The 23,329-nt window shown below is 35.4% G+C and overlaps 2 protein-coding genes across 4 annotated transcripts in view; one reads left to right on the top strand and one right to left on the bottom strand.

Annotated features, from left to right (window-relative positions):
- Positions 1–23,329, top strand: part of LOC125271747 (NACHT, LRR and PYD domains-containing protein 12-like) — a 1,137,836-nt gene that overhangs the window by 316,838 nt on the left and 797,669 nt on the right. The window lies entirely within an intron of this gene.
- On the bottom strand, positions 14,674–19,648 carry si:ch211-133l11.10 (rho-related GTP-binding protein RhoU). The gene is made up of 3 exons (XM_048196031.1): positions 18,068–19,648; positions 17,784–17,842; positions 14,674–15,411 (listed from the first exon to the last, which is right to left on the bottom strand). Exons 1-3 carry the CDS (start codon positions 18,297–18,299, stop codon positions 14,935–14,937), a joined length of 768 nt encoding a protein of 255 aa, XP_048051988.1. The 5' UTR covers positions 18,300–19,648; the 3' UTR covers positions 14,674–14,934.

Below are 23,329 nucleotides of genomic sequence, written 5' to 3'. Positions count from 1 at the left end.
GCGTTCCAGAATTCTTGGTTGGTGAGGGTTGTTTCTCTTAAGTGTCTCTTTCACTTGAATTTTGTTAGGACAGGGACTTAACATGGATGTCCGTCCATTTGGCAGTGTGTGTGTCTTATACACTCTGACACTGGGTGGTTTGTGAGCCCGGTCTATACAAACGTCTCCTACTATAACCCACCCGAGATCGAGACGTTGGGCATAGGGGTCTTCATGATCTCCGTTATACTGCTGCCTCACTTTATGCACTTGCAAAATGTCTCTCCCTAGCAGGATAAGGATCTGCGCATTTTCATCGAGTGGTGGTATCTTATCTGCTACATGTCTCAGATGGGGAAAATGGCGAGCTATTTCGGGTGTGGGGATTTCGGTTCGGTCATCTGGAATCATTTCGCACTCAATAAGGGTTGGAAGCTTGATTTTGATCTTTCCATCATAGGATTCCACCACAAAGTTTGTTGCTCTCCTCCCTGAGGTTTCCATAACACCAGAGCAAGTCTTTAATGTATAGGGAGACGCTTTTTCATAGAGGTCAAAGTGGTTGAAGAACTCAGGGCGAGCAAGTGAACGATTGCTCTGGTCATCTAACACTGCATATGTCCTAATTACTTTTCCTGGATGATCTTCAGGGTAGACTTTCACTAAACATATTTTACAGCAGGATTTGGCGTTGGTGTTTCCCCCACAAACCTCTGTGCATTTTGATGTTACTGCAGGGAGAGTTTCAGGAGGAGTCTCATGAGTCTCCTCCTCCTCGCCTTGATCTGCTGGAACTTCTGCCAACCAGGGTGCTGGACCAGAATGTAAAGCTGATGTGTGAGTCTTGCTGCCACATTCTCTACATACTATTTCTTTATCACAGTCTTTCGCCCTATGTTTGGTCGAACTACAGCACCTGAAGCAGATGTTCTTCTCCCTGAGGTAGGTCTTACGTTACTCTATCGGCTTGCTACGGAAGGTATGCCATTTTCTGAGTGCGTGGGGTTTGTTATGCAAAGGGCATATGCGGTCTGGATCTATAGCACCTTTTTCGACACAGCCTGTAGGAGCTGCTTTAGCCTCAGAAAACACGCCAGTCTTCCTTACAGACACTGATGATTTGTTGTTGTATTTTGTGGGTCTCTCGGACTTGGTTGGACCTGAGTGTTGAGCTTGAGATATCATAAAACTAGGGTCGTTTCTGATTTTGGCTTCAGAACGAATAAATTGTGAAAAGAAGGTGAAAGGTGGATAGGAAACATGGTTGTGTTCCTTGTACTTAGACCCTTGTGAAATCCACTTTTCTTGGAGACTAAATGGGAGCTTTTCTAATATAGGGTTCACTCCACGTGACGTATCAAGATATGCTAGACCAGGGAGGTATCCTCCTTCTTTTGCATATTCGAGTTCGAGCAAAAGGTCTCCAAGCTCTCTTAATCTCACATTGTCTCTGTTTGAGATTCTGGGGAATTCCTCTATCCTTTTCAGAAGTGAATGCTCAACTGCTTCTGGGGTTCCATAGGTCTCTTCTAATCTTTGCCAAACCATGTTTAGCCCTGCAGCTGAGTTGTGGCTGTGTATGGCTCGTATTCTTTTTGCTTGTTCCTTAGACGCTGGCCCGAGCCATTTAATCAAGAGGTCTAACTCTTCTCTTGGAGTTAAGGCGAGTTCCTCAATGACGCTTTGAAAGGAACTTTTCCATGCCCAAAAGCTTTCCGGGTGGTCATCGAACTCCGTTAAACCAGATGTAACCACTTCTCTTCGCATTAGGTATTTTGCAACATCTGGCGTAGCTGCTGTATGCTTCACAGAGCTGACAGGGTCCCACCTCTGCTGTGCGGGCTGTCTCAGGTCCGTTGCATCTACATGTGGATCTAAATATCTCTTTTTCTGTGTCTGCACAGAAGGAGCGTTTCCAGAAATATGTTGAGTTGTGCCCACTGCTAGTTGAGATTTCATATTTTTAGGCGCTATTTGTTGATGAGAATCTTCGTTGTCGATTCTGAGGTTACTCATTTCTTGTTTGACTGATTCCACGGCAGGTTGTGAAGATGTGTGCATAGATATGGGTTCTGATGCACTACAGCTGTGTTGCCAAACATACTCACTTGTCCGTTGTGCAGCGTTGGATGGCGAGAGTGGTAAGTCAATGTCATGGCGAGAGTCTAGCTCTGCTTTTTCCGCAGCAGCCACAAACACAGCTTCTTCTGCGGTGGCTGTAGCTGCCTCCTTTTCTTTCTTTAGAATGTGCATTTTTGCCTTTAATGTTGCTTCTTCGACCATCATCTCTGCTTCTTTCTGAGCGAATGAAACCTGCATGCGGGCAGCTTCGGCTCTGGCTCGAGCTCTGAGTGCAGCAGAGCTTGTTGTTGATGATTTACTACTTGCTTGGGCGATGGATCTAGTCACCAAGGACTGATGCATCTCTTCTGTGTTACTCCGTTCATCCATCCTGGTTGCTTGGATGACAATGGGTCTGCAACGCTGAATCAGTGTAAAGAGTTGAACTGCTTCGTGATGAACTTAGTGCCTTTGTGTCTTCTTACTATTCTGCCCTCGCATGTAACGTCTGCTTTGTACAGCTAGACAGATAGTTAACAGCAATGAAGAAGAGAAACTCCAGAAGTCTTGTTGAGGATTGATGTTTTATCTTTTGTTCTCTTTTCTTCCTCAGTTTTATTTCTTAATCTTTTCTCCATTTAAGTCTGTAAGACTGGAAAAATAAACATAAAAGACAAATAAACATTACAAAAGTGTAACGTCTGTTGTGTCTATTTCACAATCAAATGTAAAGTTACCTAGTAACTCAGTAAAATTAAACAATATTCTCTATATCACACTTTTACATAATGAACTACAGATGTTCTTAATGTATAGAAGTCAAACAAACATCCTCAGTTTCACCAAACTAACTGCTACACTGTTACGTGCATAATCTATGCAAATCAGCAGATGAAAATAAACCAACTAAGTTAAATAATCTGAGGCGAAGTGTCGATGCTCGTTACTGAACAGATAAATCAGAGCGTCAGAAAAACAAAGGCTTAGATCTAGAGCATACGCGAAAAAACGAAAACAGTCACAAGCGTAGTAAAATACATTACAGAAAGTAAACATATACATCATACAAGAACTACAATTCTGACGTATAATTACTTACAGACACATATTTGACCAAGCTGTGTAATGAAGCAGACTCATGAATGATTTCTGCGTTGTTGGTTGTTGTTCTAACAGGTCCGTCACTGAAACGAGTCCGACTAAATCCATCACTGAAACGAGTCCGACTAGATCCTATAACTAAACGCTAGAGGGCAGCACACCGATCTACATGACGGTGACTTAAAAATTGTGATTTTCTCCTTTGGCGATTCTGATTGCTATCATCAGGTGTCTTCAATAATGGTCAGTCATCACTCAATTAAACACTTCATTATGTCATTAACTTTAACACTGCTTCAGTGGGTGGAATAAAAAATATGGCAGGACTTTTACTTTCTGACCCCTGGACTTTACACCTCTGTCCCAGAGCTATCATGGGGGCCAAAGACTATAACAAAAACAAAAATTTTTGAGAGAACCACATTTTCACTTTATCTAGGCATGCAAAAAGAGATTCTAGAGCAAGATTTATGTGGTGTTTCAGAGGTATATAAATTTGGGTATCATCTGCATAGGAGTGAAATGAAACACCATGCTTTCTAAAAATGGAGCCCAGAGGAAGTAAATACAGAGAAAAAGAATGGGTGCGAGAATGTGACATCCAAAAAATTATTTGTTCATCCTTCATAGTTTGTCCCCGTTTGTAAAACTAATAACACTTATTAACCAACACTTATTTAGAAATAAAAAAGACAATAAATTACCACTGTAGTAGATGCTGCAGAGGAGCACTTATTGGCTTAATGGCACTGGTACTATTGGCGATGGCGATGGTTCTCGAGGTCATTTCAAAGTGCCACACTTCCTGCTGGTGGTGGTGCTTTGACTATAACTGAATATTACCATGAAAATGTATTCAGGTCAGGACTATTATCAAAAAAAAAAAAAAAATTGGAAGTTTAGGGCAGATCAGACATTGTATGCCTGAGTTACAACAGCTTCCTCTTTCAGTCTGCCACGGACACAGCCTTCAGCGAAAACTCAAGATCTTCGCAAAGTTGCAAAGGCTATAAGATAAGACTGACCAAATATGATGTTTATCTGATTAAAGCTCTATGAAGAGTTTGTTAAAGTACAACGTCTGGAAATGGCAAAAACTGCACAAATTTTGCAGAGAAAACTCAAAATATCCCACTTCCTGTTGGGTTTTCAGACTTTACACTGAGGGGCTTTTTTGTAGGTATTGGGCTGTTACATCGTGAAACGTAGCGCAAAGGGTGCTTAGTTGAAATTTTGTAGGTGGCGCTATTGAGCCATTTTGCCTCACCTAATTCTGAAACCCATATCAGATGTACATTTTCACCACTTCTGACATGTGTGCAAAGTTTCATGAGTTTTCGAATATGTTTAGGCCTTCAAAAATGTGATTTATTTCAGAGAAGAAGAAGAATTGACCAAGCAATTACAATAGGGTCCTCACACCATCTGTGCTCGGGCCCTAAAAATAGCAGAGGTATTTAGTGATTTACTGTGTGTTTTCTCTCTGTTTGTCAGGAGGAAGTAGATGTTTGGAGTTGATGACAGTTTGTCTCTGGCTCATTTGTGTTCTTCTGCTGGTCATCATCATACTGCTGTTCAATCAGACTATCAACAGCTTACAGGACAATTACACTGATCTTACACAGAAGAAACTGAAGCTGGAGACCAGAGTCAATAATCTCACTGTTGAAAAAGACCAGTTAAAGAGCAGCTTCAGCTCTTTGAGTCAGAAGAAACTGGAGTTAGAAAGCAAAGTCACATCTTTGAGTGATGAACTTTTGAGTGAGTACACAACCGTTTTATCGAAGTAATTTATCTAAATGTATTTTTTTTAGTTATCTTCATGTTTACTCTATTTGCATACTGTTTTGAAAAGTGGATATGTAAGGAAATCTGTGTGGTCCAGGTAATTTTTTTTTCATATCCGATGAGGAGAAGAGCTGGTCTGAGAGCAGGAAGTACTGCAGGGATCGAGGAGCTGATCTGATCATTATCAACACTGACAGAGTGTGGATTGGATTATCTGACATTGAGACTGAAGGAAGAATGATATGGGTGGATAATAAACTACTGAATCGAGGGTAAGTGACGAAACACTCACAGAAAACCACTGTGGATTTAAGTAATTTTAATTCTAATTTAAAGTTTAGATAATGATAACCTTCAAAAATCAGATACAGCTCTTCCACAAACACAATTATGACAACATCCACTATATATATATATATATATATATATATATATATATATATATATATATATATATATATATATACAGTACAGTCCAAAAGTTTGGAACCACTAAGATTTTTAATGTTTTTAAAAGAAGTTTCGTCTGCTCACCAAGGCTACATTTATTTAATTAAAAATACAGTAAAAAACAGTAATATTGTGAAATATTATTACAATTTAAAATAACTGTTTTCTATTTAAATATATTTGACAAAGTAATTTATTCCTGTGATGCAAAGCTGAATTTTCAGCATCATTACTCCAGTCTTCAGTGTCACATGATCCTTCAGAAATCATTCTAATATGCTGATTTGCTGCTCAGTAAACATTTATGATTATTTTCAATGTTGAAAACAGTTGTGTACTTTTTTTTCAGGATTCCTTGATGAATAGAAAGTTCAAAAGAACAGCATTTATCTGAAATACAAAGCTTCTGTAGCATTATACACTACCGTTCAAAAGTTTGGGGTCAGTAAGAATTTTTATTTTTTTTATATTTTTTTGAAAAGAAATGAAAGAAATGAATACTTTTATTCAGCAAGGATGCATTAAATCAATCAAAAGTGGCAGTAAAGACATTTATAATGTTACAAAAGATTAGATTTCAGATAAACACTGTTCTTTTGAACTTTCTATTCATCAAATAATCCTGAAAAAAAATATTGTACACAAATATTTTGTACAATTGTACACATTAAATGTTTCTTGAGCAGCAGATCAGCATATTAGAATGATTTCTGAAGGATCATGTGACACTGAAGACTGGAGTAATGATGCTGAAAATTCAGCTTTGCATCACAGGAATAAATTACTTTGTGAAATATATTCAAATAGAAAACAGTTATTTTAAATTGTAATAATATTTCACAATATTACTGTTTTTACTGTATTTTTAATTAAATAAATGTAGCCTTGGTGAGCAGACGAAACTTCTTTTAAAAATATTAAAAATCTTAGTGGTTCCAAACTTTTGGACTGTACTGTACTGTACTGTATATATATATATATATATATATATATATATATATATATATATATATATATATATACTTCCCATGAGCCATGAGTACTTTATATGGATAAAGTCTTCTCACTTTTGCTTTAACTTCTGCTCTTCTCTGCTGTTGTGGTGCTGTGAATATTGTTTGCACTTTTTATGATGAATAGCTTGTTAAGATCCTAGTTTGTTGTTTGCTGAATGGATAAAAACTTACATTTAACATTTGAGATTCAGAGTAACTGAAAATCTGACACATTTTATTCAGGTTTTGGTCCAATCGTCAGCCGAATAACAATGGAAATGAGGATTGTGTCGTACTGAAACTTACAAAAGGCTCCGTGAACAACTGGAATGATCAACCGTGCTTTTACAAGATGAAAGGGATTTGTGAGAGGAACTAGATTTTATCTAGTCTTGTGTTTTTACTTTTATTGTTTTATTGAATTATTTTTATTGTGAATGTATCATTTCTGCCAGCTGATGTGCATATGAATTTATTAGAAGGAAAATGTAAAATTGTCATTATTTTCTCTGCTATAATAAACTCACAACATCCAGTTTCTCACGATGTGAATTAGGGTGATCTGAGACACCAAACCTCTGATGTGTTCATGACTTGCTCCATCTCAAGCAGCTCTATGATAATATGATCTTATTCTGTTATCATGCGTCTCATTTGTTAGTCTGAAGTGTTGAAGTGAAAATCACAGTAGATTGCCCTGATTCACCCTATTATTCTGATATTGAGTGTCTGTGAAACTGCCTTTGTGTTGTATTGCTTTCACTTTCAATTAAATTGTCAATAACCATTATTAGAGGAGACCAGAGAGTGTTTTAACACGGGGTTATATGTGTGGTAATGTCATCAATATCATAGACTTCATTCTTCTTTTTTAGCTCACAGGAGGAATTGAATGTGACTGTGAGCAAATTTGTTGATTTTATGACCAAATAAACTGATTTTCAGGTAAGAAAGTACAATTTTTTATCAAGATTATTTTTGCCTAAATGTAAATACAATTATTTACTTACATGATCTGAAGTAGATGTTTCTTAGTTTGATGCTTTGTATTTATTCTAACTTCAAACCCACATGGTAAAACAGTTAGCTATGTTATGGCAATCCCCAGTGTTAAATGAACACCCCTCAGTGTACATATGTGTCCACACTACAGGGTGTTAAAGTTAATGAGATAAAAGTGATGATTGACCATTATTGAAGACACCTGATGTTAATATGCAAAATCACTGAAGGAAAGAGAAACAACAAGAACAGAAAAAAAGAGAGACACAACAACTAGACTGACTTCCACTTATTGCACTGATTACTAACCAGTTTGATTTTATTTCTGTCATACATCCACAAAAGTCCTTACTGAGAATTTACAGATGTTTAGATGATGTTTGAATGAAAGTTAAGTTTTAGTCGCCATGATGGTGGTCAGTGTTTGCTTTAGTTGTTCTCTTGACCCTTTACTTTTTAATATTATTTTTTCTCTGGCTGCTTCAACTTTGTGTTTGTATAACACATTTGTTATGGCCAGAGCACCTATGACCTGGGCTGCATTTCCCAAAAGCATCGTAAGCATAAGTTGATTGCATGTGACATTTTGTTGCAATTGTGTTACAATCAACTTCAGCTTACAACGCTTTTGGTAAATACAGTACAGAACATGATGGTTGTGTTTTGATGAAGACACAAACATGCATTGCCTGATTTATTAACTGCAGCTATATAAAGATTTTTTTTTCAATGTGAGATCCAGCAGCACTTTTATAATTTGAAGAGTTTTTTTTTTTGAAACACACACAGACATCAAGAATCAGCATATGAACCTCAACAATGGTGACAATCAAACAAAGTGCTTCATGTTGCAGTGTATGATGGGAGCCACCAATCAAAACTCATCCATGGCTCCCATCATGCATTGCTGCATGAATAAATTATGCAGCTGAATTGTCCTGTAATTTTCGTAGATTGTTCATGTTTGCTTTTATTTTTCTGTTGTTTTGTTGTGACAGTAGCTTGTTTTGTGATGATCAGAGTTGATCTGTTTGTCAGTATTTTGTATTTATTTATTGTCACCGTTCTTGAGAATCATATGCTGATTCTTGATGTCTGTGTGTGTTTAAACACTGAAGCTTCAGTGCATAATATATTTTTGGTTGTTCATATTGCTGTTGGATCTCATTCTGTAAAATCACGGCACTACAATCATTAACACATTAACACCTGCCAAATCGCCAAATGTGGGTAGATTTCAGCTGTGGCGGGTAAGACAGCCACTCCCACTAGCCACCTTAGCAGGTTGAATATAATTTCAGCCTAGACTAATCAAAGGTAGCCAAACTCGTCATAGCACAAAATTACAATCCAATCATAATTTGTTATCGATTAACTTGATGACGGGATAGGCGGAATTGTGCTGAATGACACACAGAAGCACTCTCTCCATCACGCGTGTGTGAACAGTTTTCCTTGCCCCTGAATAGTCAAATACACACACACACACACAGATGTCAAAATGTCCATCGTGTGGAGTATCTCGCGTGAATACAGTCGGTTATGGCTTAAGTGGACCTGAACAGGTGGGTAATAACTGGATGTGTGTCAATATGTTACGTCCATGCATTCAGCAGCCCAAATAATTCCTAAAAATGTTAAATAAATGTTAAATAAACCTACTGTATCTGAAAAAAGAGTTTTGTCTATTTGATTTACTATTGTATTTGTAATTTGCTAATTTGCTGCTTTGTTCTTTTTATATAGCCTAACAAAAATAACTCATATTATGGTCATATTACCCACCCGTATACCAGCTGATATACCATGTAGACCTAGTCTTGATTTGGGTGGTCAGTCTGCATTTGAAAGTTTAAAAGGGTTTTAAATCTAGCTAATCAAGTAAAATGACTCAAAATGAAGTAATTTTAACATGCCAAAGTCAACTTTAATCATATAAAATGAAATTTCCCAAAAGCAAAATTGTGGTCAGTGAAAATGCTGAGTGTTTAGTAACTTTGGAAAAACCACTAGCAAAAAAGTTAATGTCAAGCCCTGCTTATGAAGCATGAATAACGAAACAGGTCATTACATGATGATAATGAAGTTGAAGCAGTCAGAAAAAAAACTAATATTAAAAAGTAAAGGGTCAAGAGCCCAACTAAAGCAAACACTGACCACCATCATGGTGACCTGGAATGAAACATTATACAAAAACAACAACATCTAAACTTCTGTTAATTCTCAATAAGAGGTTTTGTATATGTATGACAGAAATAAATTCAAACTGGTTAGTAATAAGTGCAAAAAGTTGAACTGATGAGTCAACAAGCCAATGTGCTGGAGCTCAGCCCCGGCCCAATTTATCCCTGTCTGTCAGTGTGTCCTGTAGGATTATTCCACATGTGATGAACATGTGTCCTCCTCTGTCTGTCCAGATCTGAACCACTGCAGCCTTCACCCGTCCCGTCTGAATGGAGCCGCGTGTATTAGTGCTGCCGCACCTGTCGGCAACCAGAGCTCATCAGCACACGTCAGTCACAGCTGTCACGTGACATATGACATCATATGAGCCGCAGAACTTTCTTGACCGGACAAAAATCATGATGAGAACTGAGGTCATCCACTAATAAAACAGCTGATTCAAAGACTGAGACTGAGCAAATATGATTAAGAAAAATGAAGTGAAGAGAAAAGAACTGCAAAATATCATGCAGACAGGCTACAGACAGTTATATTGATATTTTATTGATTTCAGTAACTAATTCAGACCTTAAGTGTGTCTCTATCAATGTCCACATGTGGTGAAACCATTAATGTCATTCCAGCAGCGCCACACAGAAGATGCTTCAGGTCGGATGACTTTGACCTCTTGGCTTCACATGATTTTCAGGATGTAACTCAACAGCGTCCTCTACAGGTGGAGCTCCATACATACTCAGATCTGCTTCAGGAGCACATGAAACCAGAACAGCTCCAGCACATTTACAGAGACAATTCACGCCTTAGATTCAACACTTCTGACAATAACAGTGTATTAAATATGTTAAGAAGAAAACATTGTTCCCAAATATGGCTTTTAGAAACAAAAATATGCAACATCACCACCAGCTAATAAATGAAGAATCAGAAACACTCAGACTATTTTCAGTGTCACATTGATAACGTTTCCCTCGTCCACTGGTGTGGATTTCAGCAGCTCTCAAGGCCTGTTGTACTGAAGTTATTCCTGCATGATTTCTGCAGCAGGTGGAGGTTGAGGTCAAGAGATCCTGAGAGGGAAAAACCAGTCGCCATCTGCCTGCCTAATTCCCACAGGTGGCTTCTGTCTCGACCCATTACAGGATCAGCTGCAGTACAGGAGCCGATCTGCAGGATATTAACTGAATGAATTTATATTAGTGCTGTGAAATCGATCAATCACGATTAATCACGTCTAACATAAAAGTATATATATATATTTATATATTTACAAACTTTTATGTTAGTTGAGATTAATCGCTAATATATCTATATGTATAATCAACAATTTCTGAAATACTGAGCAGCTTGGTAATAATCATGATGCAGAACTGAAAATGTTCTTATAAAAAGTTTAATGAAAAAATCCACAAAATAGAATGTCCTCATTTTAAAACTTTTTCATAATTATTTTAAATAAATACAACAGTTCCGAAGATGAACAAAAGTCTTACGGTTGTGGAATGGCATGAGGGTGAGAAATTAATGACAGAAATGTAATTTTTGGGTGAACTAACTACAGAAGAGGATTAGGGCCAAGCAATAATAATAATAAAAAAAACATCTCGAGATTAAAGTTGTTAAATTTCGAGAAAAAAGTCGAGATAAAATGTTGAGAATAAACTCATTAAATTATGAGAAAAATGTTGTTAAATTTCGAGAAAAAAGTCGAGATAAAATGTTGAGAATAAAGTCATTAAATTAACGAATTTATTCTCGTAATTTAACGAATTTGTTCTCGTAATTTAAAGACTTTTTTCTCGTAATTTAATGACTTTATTCTCAACATTTTATCTCGAATTTTTTCTCGAAATTTAACGAGTTTGTTCTAGTAATTTAACGACTTTTTTCTTGTAATTTAATGAGTTTATTCTCAACATTTTATCTCAACATTTTTCTCGAAATTTAACGACATTTTTCTCGTAATTTAACGAATTTGTTCTCGTAATTTAACAACTTTTTTCTCGTAATTTAATGAGTTTATTCTCAACATTTTATCTCGACTTTTTTCTCGAAATTTAACATATTTCTCGTAATTTAATGAGTTTATTCTCAACATTTTATCTCAACTTTTTTCTCGAAATTTAACGAGTTTTTTCGCAAAATTTAACAACTTTAATCTTGAGATGGTTTTATTTTTTATTATTGCTTGGCCCTAATCCTCTTCCGTAACTAACCCTTTAAATCTGCATGAAAATGTAAAATATATGTAACTTCCATACTGAAATTCATATTAGTGGGCCATCAAAAATTATTTTTCACTGAGCTTTTATGCTGCCTTCATGTGCTATTGGAATTATTGTAAATACGAGTTTCCTAGTTAAAAATTGGACATGAACACCCTATTAAGTCGGATTTACCACTGGGAAACTTGAGGATAACTTTGATACCCAAGTTCCCGAGTTGGGCAGAAAAACTTTAAACATGGCGGAGGCGTGAATGAGTGCTCTTGTGACGGGGTCCTAATTCGTTTTTATTAGTTTAAGAATAATCATTTGAAGCATATTGTGTGTTTTATACACAGCGAAAATAGCCTGTATTTGACTGAAATTCCAGAATCGTCAGCAAACTGACTATCTAACATGATAAATGTTTATATGGTTGTCAATGAATGGGATGCTAAATATAAATTTGGTATTAATAAGATGTTCCAAATAAATGGTGTCCTCCATGATTCCTGTTTTCTGACAACAATGCACTTGAAAGCGATGAGCTTGTGATCACAACTTCAGAAGAAGGAAATTTCTGATAGCATGTGAAGGAAGGCAGTGTTAAATTTGCTCAATATCTGGTTATCACTAAACTTGTGTAGCTTAAAACATCAAATTGAGTATAATTCCACATATGAATCTCATTACCGCACAAGCATCAGCCGACACCTGTGAGTCAGAGATTAGAGGCTGTAAACGCTGCTGCTGCTGAGAGGGTTTTGTGTTATTTCAGTTGTCAGATTGACTCCATTCAGATCCACTCAGAGCCTGAAGCCCGCAGTAAGTGTCATTGTGCAGGTAATTGTTATTCTGTGATGGCGATAATTACGTCTGCTGCGAGATCCCCAGATTGCCGAGGGAAAAGCGTAACACAATGATGTAAAAGAATCAGATCTGATTAAAGGCTTTAGGGCCATCTGAACGGGCGAAGTTCATTTTCATTGACGCAAATCTACTTCTAGTCTCACTTAAATGTACGAGACGAAAGCATGTTAACTCTTTCATTTCTGTACTTCGAAAACACACATGCATTTCCAAATCTTTTAAAACATTCTTATTTTGAGTACAAAAGGAAGTAAACAGTAGAATGAAGTTGTAAACAAAACATCAGCTACTACGCAGGAGTACAGCAGGTGTAACTCGGACATTAAATCCCCTCCTTCAGTCCTGATCTTCAGTCTGTTCACAGGATCAGATGAATGCAGGGTACTGGGCCAAAAGGCACAAACACTACAGGCTCACAGGTATACAACACAGATAACAGCTGATGATATATATATATGGTAACACTTTACAATAAGGTTTTATTTGTTAGTTAACTACATTAGTTAACAGGGCTATCGATGAACAATACTTCTACAGCATTTACTACATTTACTAACACATTTTAAGATCAAAATATGCATCTGTTAAAATGAGTTAATGCACTGTGAAATAACATGAACATTTTTATTAACTTACATTAACAAAAGTTAATAAATGCTGTAAAATTATATTGTTCATTGTTAGTTCATGTTAGTGAATACATTAACAAATGTTACCAAAATAAACTTATTGAATGAGTTACTAAATATAAATGTATATAATCTCCTTTAATTTTTACTATTCTCTAATAATAATAATATAGAATTTAATTACACATATGTCTACAAATGGTATCCAGTTCTTGGTAACCACAAGGGCATTTACAACATTTATCTGTAAATAAATACAATAATCTGTATGGAATAATTTATTAATTTCTCTTATGTCTTTATTATCATCTTTGAAATCTGCAAAAAACAAAGTTTTTACATAACCTTTGAACAGAATTGATCACTTTGTTGATGTATAAAATAAATGTCAAGTCAACATGAAATCAAAACTGACCCTATTTACTTTCTTAAAGTGATAGTTCACCCCAAAATGAATTCTGTCATCATTTACTCGTTCTCAAGTTGTTCCAAACCTTTATGAGTTTCTTTCATCTGTTGAACACAAAAGAAGATATTTTGAAGAACGCCTGTAATCAGACAGTTGATGGACCCCATTTACTTCCATTGTATTCTCAAATACTACGGAAGTCAGTGGGGTCCATCAACTTGAGGGCGAGTAAATGATGACAATTTTCATTTTTGGGTGAACTATCCCTTTAAAGGGAATTCAAATTTCCTGATAATTTACTCACTCCCATGTCATCCAAGATGTTCATGTCTTTCTTTCTTCAGTTGAAAAGAAATTATGTTTTTTAAGGAAAACATTCCAGGATTTTTCTCCATATAGTGGACTTCAACAGTTACCAATGGGTTGAAGGTCCAAATGTCAGTTTCAGTACAGCTTCAAAGAGCTCTACATGATCCCAGATGAGGAATAAGGGTCTTTTTCTAAATAAAATAAAAATGTATATACTTTTTAACCACAAACGCTCGTCTTGCACTGCTCTGCGATCCGCCACATATTACGTAATCATGTTGGAAAGGTCACGCATGATGTAGGCGGAAGTACCGATCTAATGTGTTAACAGAGTGAACGTATAAAGACTAAGTCAATCGCCCTTTGCAAAAAAAAGGTAAAATAATGATGATTTTGAATTTAGATACCGGTACATCAGCCTACGTCACGCAAAACCTTTCCAACATGATTACGTAATGTGTGGCACATCACAGAGCAGTGCAAGATGAGCATTTGCGGTTAAAAAGTAAATTATTTTTCATTTTTTATTTAGAAAATGGCAGATTGTTTCTCTATAAGACCCTTTTTCCTCGTCTGGGATCATGTAGAGCTCTTTGAAGCTGTACTGAAACTGACATTTGGACCTTCAACCCGTTGGTAACTGTTGAAGTCCACTAAATGGAGAAAAATCCTGGAATGTTTTCCTCAAAAATTTCTTTTCGACTGAAAAAAGACAGACATGAACATCTCGGATGACATGGGGGTGAGTAAATTATCAGGAAATTTGAATTCTGAAGTGAACTGATCCAACCCTACATTGTTTCTCGTTGAATATCCTGTTTAATTTGGAAATACATCACAGTAAAATGGGTTTGTGAGTCATTTCATCTTGACTTTAAGGATGTATTTTATACAGTGAGCATCTGACATCAGCAAGAAAGGCAACTCAAACCCACCAGTGTAACGTAACTTCTGCATCAGTGAAAGTCAAAGCTCTGGACGCAGCTCAGTTTCCTCCACCATGTTTCTGAGAGCTGTTTGATTTTATCTGGAGTTTTTTCTCTCAGTGTCTGAATCCTCGGCCACGCCGCCTCCTCCGCATGCCTCATACTCGCCAAGATGGCGCCGTCGAACACTTCCTTCAGGTTCTTCTGTGTCAGAGCAGAGCATTCAGTGAACGTCACGGCACCGATGCTCCGGGCGCACAGGTGGGCCTCGTCGCTGCTCACCGGTTTCTCCTGGCCACCTGCGAGTCGGATCAGCATCTGGACGTCCTCCCGCAAGTCGCACTGGGTGCCCACGAGGATGATGGGAACGCCCGGACAGAGGCGCTGAATCTCAGGGGCCCAGCGGTCCGTCACGCTCCTGAAGGAGGATGGAAGGACCACGCTGAAGCAGAGCAGGAAGACGTCAGCGTCACGGTAACAGAGTGGACGAAGGCGGTCGAACTCGTCCTGATAAGATGACAAAAACAGTGTGAGCAACTAAGTAAAATGATTCAACATTCAAACATTGCAAAGCCACTTTTATGTAGCTTTTTTCTTTAACCACCTAAGTTGCAAATGCTTTCCTATTTATAACAGAAGATGTGCCAGTAAAATGATGAATTATAACAGGGATATTTCATCAATCAGTTCTATTACTGTGTGCTGAAAACATCACAGTCGATCTATGTGACAGTCATACAAACATCTACAGGACTCAATCCTAGGAGAATCCACGGATCTAAGTCTAACACTAGGTGGCGCTCATTGGTCACATCCTGTTGCTTACATTTAGAGGCTGATCCGCCGCCCCCCACCTCTGCCATTCACAGCACAGAGAGAGAAAGACAAACTGTCCATCAAGACAAACTGATAGATAGATAGATAGATAGATAGAATCATAAAACGATAGATAGATAGAACGATAGATAGATAGAACAATAGATAAAATGATAGATGGAACAGAACAACAGAAGGATAGGTAAAACGATAGAAAGACAGAATGATAGATAGATGATAGAACGATAGAAAGAACGATAGAAAGAACGACAGACAGAACGACAGAATGGTAGATAGAATGATAGAATGTAAGAATGATAGATAAAACGATAGATAAAACAATAGATAAAATGATAGATAGATAGATAGATAGATAGATAGATAGATAGATAGATAGATAGATAGATAGATAGAATAAAAAAGGATTGATGGATAGAATGATAGAATGACAGAACGATAGAATGATTGAACAATAGAATGATAAATAAAATGATAGATAGAATTGAACGATAGAAGGATAGGTAAAACGATAGAAAGGCAGAATGATAGATAGATGATAGAATGACAGAAAGAACGATAGAATGATAGAAAGAATGATAGATAGATAGATAGATAGATAGATAGATAGATAGATAGATAGATAGATAGATAGATAGACAGAACGATAGAATGTAAGAATGATAGATAGATAAAACGATAGATAAAACAACAGAATGACAGATAGATAGATAGAACAATAGATAGATAGAATCATAAAACGATAGATAGATAGATAGATAGATAGATAGATAGATAGATAGATAGATAGAACGATAGATAGAATGATAGATGGAACAGAACAACAGAAGGATAGGTAAAACGATAGAAAGACAGAATGATAGATAGATGATAGAACGATAGAAAGAACGACAGACAGATAGAACGACAGAATGGTAGATAGAACGATAGAATGTAAGAATGATAGATAAAACGATAGATAAAACAATAGATAAAATGATACAACGATAGATAGATAGATAGATAGATAGAATCATAAAACGATGGATGGATAGATAGATGGATAGATGGAACGATAGAACGATAGATAGAATGATAGACAGAACGACAGATAGATAGAATCATAAAACGATTGATGGATGGATTGATGGATAGAATGATAGAATGACAGAACGATAGAATGTAAGAATGATAGATAGATAAAACGATAGATAAAACAATAGATAAAACAACAGAACGATAGATAGATAGATAGATAGATAGATAGATAGATAGATAGATAGATAGATAGATAGATAGATAGATAGAAAGAATAAAAAAGGATTGATGATGGATTGATGGATAGAATGACAGAACGATAGAATGATAGAACAATAGATAGAATGATAGAACGATAGAATGATAAATAAAATGATAGATAGAATTGAACGATAGAAGGATAGGTAAAACGATAGAAAGACAGAATGATAGATAGATGATAGAACGACAGAAAGAACGATAGTATGATAGAAAGAATGATAGATAGATAGACAGAACGATAGAATGGTACATAGAACGATAGAATGTAAGAATGATAGATAAACCGATAGATAAAACAATAGAACGATAGAATGTAAGAATGATAGATAAACCGATAGATAAAACAACAGAATAATAGATAGATAGATAGATAGATAGATAGATAGATAGATAGATAGATAGATAGATAGATAGATAGATAGATAGAATTGAATGATAGAAGGATAGGTAAAACGATAGAAAGACAGGATGATAGATAGAAGATAGAACGATAGAAAGAACGATAGAATGATAGAATGATAGAAAGAATGATAGATAGAACGATAGAATGTAAGAATGATAGATAAAACGATAGATAAAACAATAGATAAAACAACAGAACGATAGATAGATAGATAGATAGATAGATAGATAGATAGATAGATAGATAGATAGATAGATAGATAGATAGATAGATAGATAGATAGATAGATAGATAGATAGATAGATAGATAGATAGATAGATAGATAGATAGATAGATAGATAGATAGATAGATAGATATCTCACCTGTCCTGCCATGTCACACAGTTGAAGCTGAACTGGTCTTCCATCCACCACAACTCTTGCTGTGATAGTCAAACACTTATATGTTAATCTATTTGTATTCATTAATAAACAATAAACCTGAGCTAAGTGTATTAATGAGTTATTGCAAGGGGAAATATCACGTATAAGATGTCAAAAAGTCCATGCTAGGTCTTGTTCTATAATGTTTACTTGTAATATGAAGCAGTCTGAAGTGATCTAGTGCACACTCACAGAACCAGTGTGAAGACTTGAAGTGAGTTTACCTGTGAAGTTGTCAAAGGCGGTGGGGATGTGTTCTGTCGGATATCCGTTCGTGGTGTAGCTGACGATCAGACTCGTTTTACCCACCGCTCCATCCCCGACCAGCACACACTTCACCCTGCGCTCAGGCACGGCGGCGCACGCCGGGGAGTCTCGAGGAAGAGTCGCTCGCGGTGGAACCGGAGGCGGGTGATCGTCTTCATTTACCGGCGCAGCCTCATCCTCCGACGGCATCGCGTTTTCAACTTTAGTGGTGCAAAACAAGCCTGTGGCCGCTGTCAACACACTGATTGTGTAAAAAAAGCTGCTTTATTTATCATTCCCGCATCGCTAAATGATGGTGCGGAATCCCTCGCGCACCTGCTGTGTTCTTTCTCTCGCGCTCTCAAGTCAAGTTCGAGCGCGCGCACCCGCGTCAGGTTGATTGACAGACGAGCATCTGCTGCAGTAAGAGGATTAATACTCGACACATGCGCTCAGTGTTGCGTTTCACTGACCCTCACATCTCCTCCCAGCGATGGAGGAGAGAACAGACAAGTTGGAGGAAACAATAGAAAGGTATTTTCTCCTCAAAAATCAACATCTTTTTCGAGTAATACACAAAAAAACACAACAAAAACTACCAGATATATGACATCGAAAGTACAAATATCTCCTGAATAAATTATGAGGTCAAGTGATAAACGATGTGAAAGGTCAAGGATGTGCTGACATGTGACAAATCATTGCTATGGGCAACCAGGACTGGTCTAAACTCTTTTGATTAAATAAGTAAAAGATTGGTAGATTCACTTAAAAAAAAAGTGTCATGAGTATAAGTTTGTCCTTGCTAGTTCTGCATCTTCACTCAGAACAAATACTGATACTAATTTAGCTATTAAACAACACCTTGCTGTTTTGACTTCATATCTTCTTCCCAATCGCAACACGTTCAGTGATTATGATGAAAAACAGCGAGCTCATCCCTGTCTCTCCCTCTCCTCCATCTATCTTCCAGCTCCTCCTCACCTCTCTCTCTCTCTCTCTCTCTCTCTCTCTCAGTGAATCTGCTGCCATCTGTCCACCCGTGCGCTCCTGCAGCCACCAGAAGGCCTCAACATGTGCTGATGTAAATGGAGAGCTCAACTTTCCCAGGACAGAGCTGACCCTGGCAGCCGCCCTCACACACACACACACACACACACACACACACACACGCGTATATCACACCATCAAAGGCACCTCACGCCCCTGATCCCCGCGCATACACACAGTCACACACACACACTCAGATTGGCTGAAAACACATTTGCTGAATACAAGTCCATCAAACAGCCGTCAGATCATGGCCAGATAAGAGCTGACACCAACACACACACACACACACACACACACACACACACACACACACACACAAGCTAATATGTGTGTATTTGTGTCCATGGACGTTCACACAAGTGTGCATGTGCACATTTACACATCTATATATTTGTGGTTGAATCTCATGAAACCGGGTCATATTTCACCCTAAAATCATAAGAAAAATTTAATTGAATTATTTATTTTTTTTAAAAAAAAAGAAAACTAACACTCATTTTAAGGCCATTATGTTTTCTGGCATTATTTTGACAATTATGACAATTAAACAATTATTATGCAAAAGCAAAAATAATATATAAATGAATGATTAATCCAGTCAATTAATGAAAAACTGGTTAAGAAATGTCCATATATATATATATATATATATATATATATATATATATATATAGACATTTCTAATATATTCTAATAATGTATACTGTTAAAATATATATTAGAGACCGATACTATTTCTCCGATGATTATTCAGTGATATCTGCCGATAACGATAGTTTTGGGGTTCTGTCTTTTACCTTCTTTTAAATTGATGATAATTTCATTACAATTAATCATTAATCATTAATCATTATATTTTTATCTTTATATTTTGAAAGAAATGCAAATAAAAACTTGTTTCAGAGTAACTTCTATCAGTTATAAACAAACACGTTACTCAAGTTATTATTAACAAATATTAACTAAATTCTGAAGATTAAATTAATATTTCTTAACTCTCTGAATGTTATTAATTTATATAATTACTATTTATATTGCATTTTTCTGCCCTCTTTTGATTGACATCAGGACATATTGGCCCTATATATATATATATATATATATATATATATATATATTATTGTATTAAATTATATTATATTATATTATATTATATTATATTATATTATATTATATTATATTAATTATATTATATATCGGCCAATAATCTGTATTTTTAAGATCATTATGTTTTATGACATTAGTTTCATGACAATTATGATAATATAAAAATAAAAATATATAATAATATATAAATGAATATAATTAATATGAATATAATTTATATAATTGAGTTATTAATTGAATTATGTTGCATAAAGTAAATTTTAACAATTATGTTTTATGACTTTTTTTCATAACAATTATTTTTAATTTATGCTGACTTGCAGTCATTCATATTTTGTAATACCATAAAGATTACTATGTTATGAGGATTTAATGAGAATCAGCATTCAGAATAAAATAAATCAAAAAATGCATAACACTATTGTAATAATATTTTAGCATGTTGCATCTGAGAATAAGAAAAACTGCATTTTGGTGAAATGAGATTTATTTTATTTATTGCATTATGGTAATTTTGCTTAATTGTCATGAAAATAATGTTGCAATGCAAAAAAAAGTCAGATTTTCTTTTGATTTTATAGGTTGAAATATGGGCTGGCCATATTTTCATGAGATTCACTGTCTGAATGTGTATGTGTGTGTTGACGCAGATGTGTCTCTACACACACACACACACACACACACACAAACACACACACACACACACACAATGCTTTCCCTCAGGACCTGCAGTAGTGTGTGTGTGTGTGTGTGTGTGTGTGTGTGTGTGTGTGTGTGTGTGTGTGTGTGTGTGTATTGTGGGAGGACTCTATCTTAATAGTCTCAGTGTGAAATAAGGGGCCGGATCATCTGATGGGTAAAAATGATTAGAAGAGGAAGGGTCTCGGTGGAACACAGGACTCTAAGCTGGGGAGGGACGGACGGATAGAGAGATTCTCAAAAGAAAGAAAGAAAGGATGAGGGTGGGAGGGGAGGGATGAGAAAAGACATAGGGGATGCAGAGGGGCGCCAGGGCACGACGATGTCACACACTTTTTTTGTGCCTCAGTCAACAGGCGTGTGCCATGATGTGTGTGTGTGTGTGTGTGTGTGTGTGTGTGTGTGTGTGTGTGTGTGTGTGTGTGTGTGTGTGTATGAAAGCACAGCCCTGCTGTCCAGCTTTAGTTCAGAGCATGGGAACCAACTGATCACACACTCCTAATGATCCGCGTGCTGCTTTTATTATATCACACACACACACACTCCTAATGACCCCTGTGCTGCCTTAATAACACACCAACAGGCGTCATTAGATTCGTCCACACAATGGCATTATCACACAGATCTGCTTCTGCAACAAGACAACAGCGTGTGTGTGTGTGTGTGTGTGTGTGTGTGTGTGTGTGTGTGTGTGTGTGTGTGTGTGTGTGTGTGTGTGTGTGTGTGTGTGTGGATGGACGCCCACATCCTGATGTGGGTTAATACACATGCAACATGCTATTTTGTAGCTTTACATTAATGTTTTATGTCTGATTTTTGTTCAGTTTCTAGGAGTAGAAGTGTTTTTTTTGTCATTTCTGAAGTTGTTTTGTGAAGAAATGTTCATTTTGATTGACCATCTTACCACCTTTTTAAAGAAATTATAAAGAAATGTGTGTATGTAAATATATATTTATGTATGTTTTTTTTATATATTATATATATATATATATATATATATATATATATATATATATATATATATATATATATATATATATATATATATATATATATATATATATATGTGTGTGTGTGTGTGTGTGTGTGTGTGTGTACAATTAAAATATAAAAAACAACATCCAACAGGTTTATTTTAACACACAGGTTTATTTTATATAATTATTTGTATATATACACCCCAAAAAATATCAAAATTAATGTGTTATTTCATTTGTTTATTAAATTTAATTAGTTTTTATTTATATTTATAATTATTTTTATATATATAAATTATTGTTTTATATTTTATTAATTTGTTTATTTAGTATGTACTTATTTATTTATTTATTATATAAATAATATTATATAAAATACATATTAGAATAATAAAAATAATATATCATTATATTTTTATCTTTATATTTTGAAAGAAACGCAAATAAAAACTTGTTTCAGAGTAATTTCTATCAGTTATAAACAAACACGTTACTCAAATTATCAAAATGAATGTGTTATTTAGTTTGTTTATGAAATTTAATTTTTAAATTATTTACTGTTTAATTTTTAAATGAATTAGTTTATATAGTATGTATGTATGTATATTATATAAAAATAATATAAAATATAATATATATAAAAATAATATATAAAAACTATTGTAAAATAGTAATGTTTATATAAATAACCCATAACTTTACAATAATTTTACAGGAAATTCTACTGTAAATAAATGATAGAATTAATGAAAATGTAGCACTTTACAATAAGGTTGTATAGTTTAATATTTGCATTAACTTTAACATTAAAATAAAGATTAGTTACTTTTTACAAGTTAAAGATTTACAACTTTTAAAGATTATGTCTTTACAAGTTCTGCAATACCTTTTTACATATATAATTTATCATTTAAATTAGTGACTATACATGTGATATATATATATATATATATATATATATATATATATATATATATATATATATATATATATATATATATATATATATATATATATATATATATAATATGCAATTTTTTACATTAGCAGTGAACAATTTTAAATAAAAGTACACAATTTAATGTTTGTCTTGCTTGTCTTGTCTTTGCATAATTTCTTACAAAAGGTGGCAAGATGGTAAAGCAAAATGAACATTTCTCTGCACACTCCTTAAATGATCATTTTTGCACAATTTGTTTCAATAAGGCTCAATAAACAGTAATGTTTGAGCGCCGTAGAAAGATTTCAGCATCAAAAAAGCATTAAAGTCACTAAACGCCTCCCTCACGCATTAAATAAGTCTCCATTCTCCATAAACCTGAATAAATGACACAGTCGCTCTGGAGTATCTCTTATTATCTCATAAACGGTTGTGGGTACAGGTCATTCGAGAGGCACGGCCTC

Source organism: Megalobrama amblycephala, linkage group LG7 (genome assembly GCF_018812025.1).
Source record: "Megalobrama amblycephala isolate DHTTF-2021 linkage group LG7, ASM1881202v1, whole genome shotgun sequence".
In the NCBI taxonomy this organism is placed as follows: Eukaryota; Metazoa; Chordata; class Actinopteri; order Cypriniformes; family Xenocyprididae; genus Megalobrama; species Megalobrama amblycephala.
This window is presented reverse-complemented; position numbering and strand designations above follow the sequence as displayed.

Coding starts and splice junctions, on each gene's coding strand:
- si:ch211-133l11.10 (XM_048196031.1), bottom strand. CDS start 18,299: ATGCCGTCGGAGGATGAGGCTGCGCCGGTAAATGAAGACGATCACCCG. Junction 17,843..18,067: donor CGCCTTTGACAACTTCACAG/GTAAACTCACTT, acceptor TGACTATCACAG/CAAGAGTTGTGGTGGATGGA. Junction 15,412..17,783: donor TGTGTGACATGGCAGGACAG/GTGAGATATCTA, acceptor TCATCTTATCAG/GACGAGTTCGACCGCCTTCG.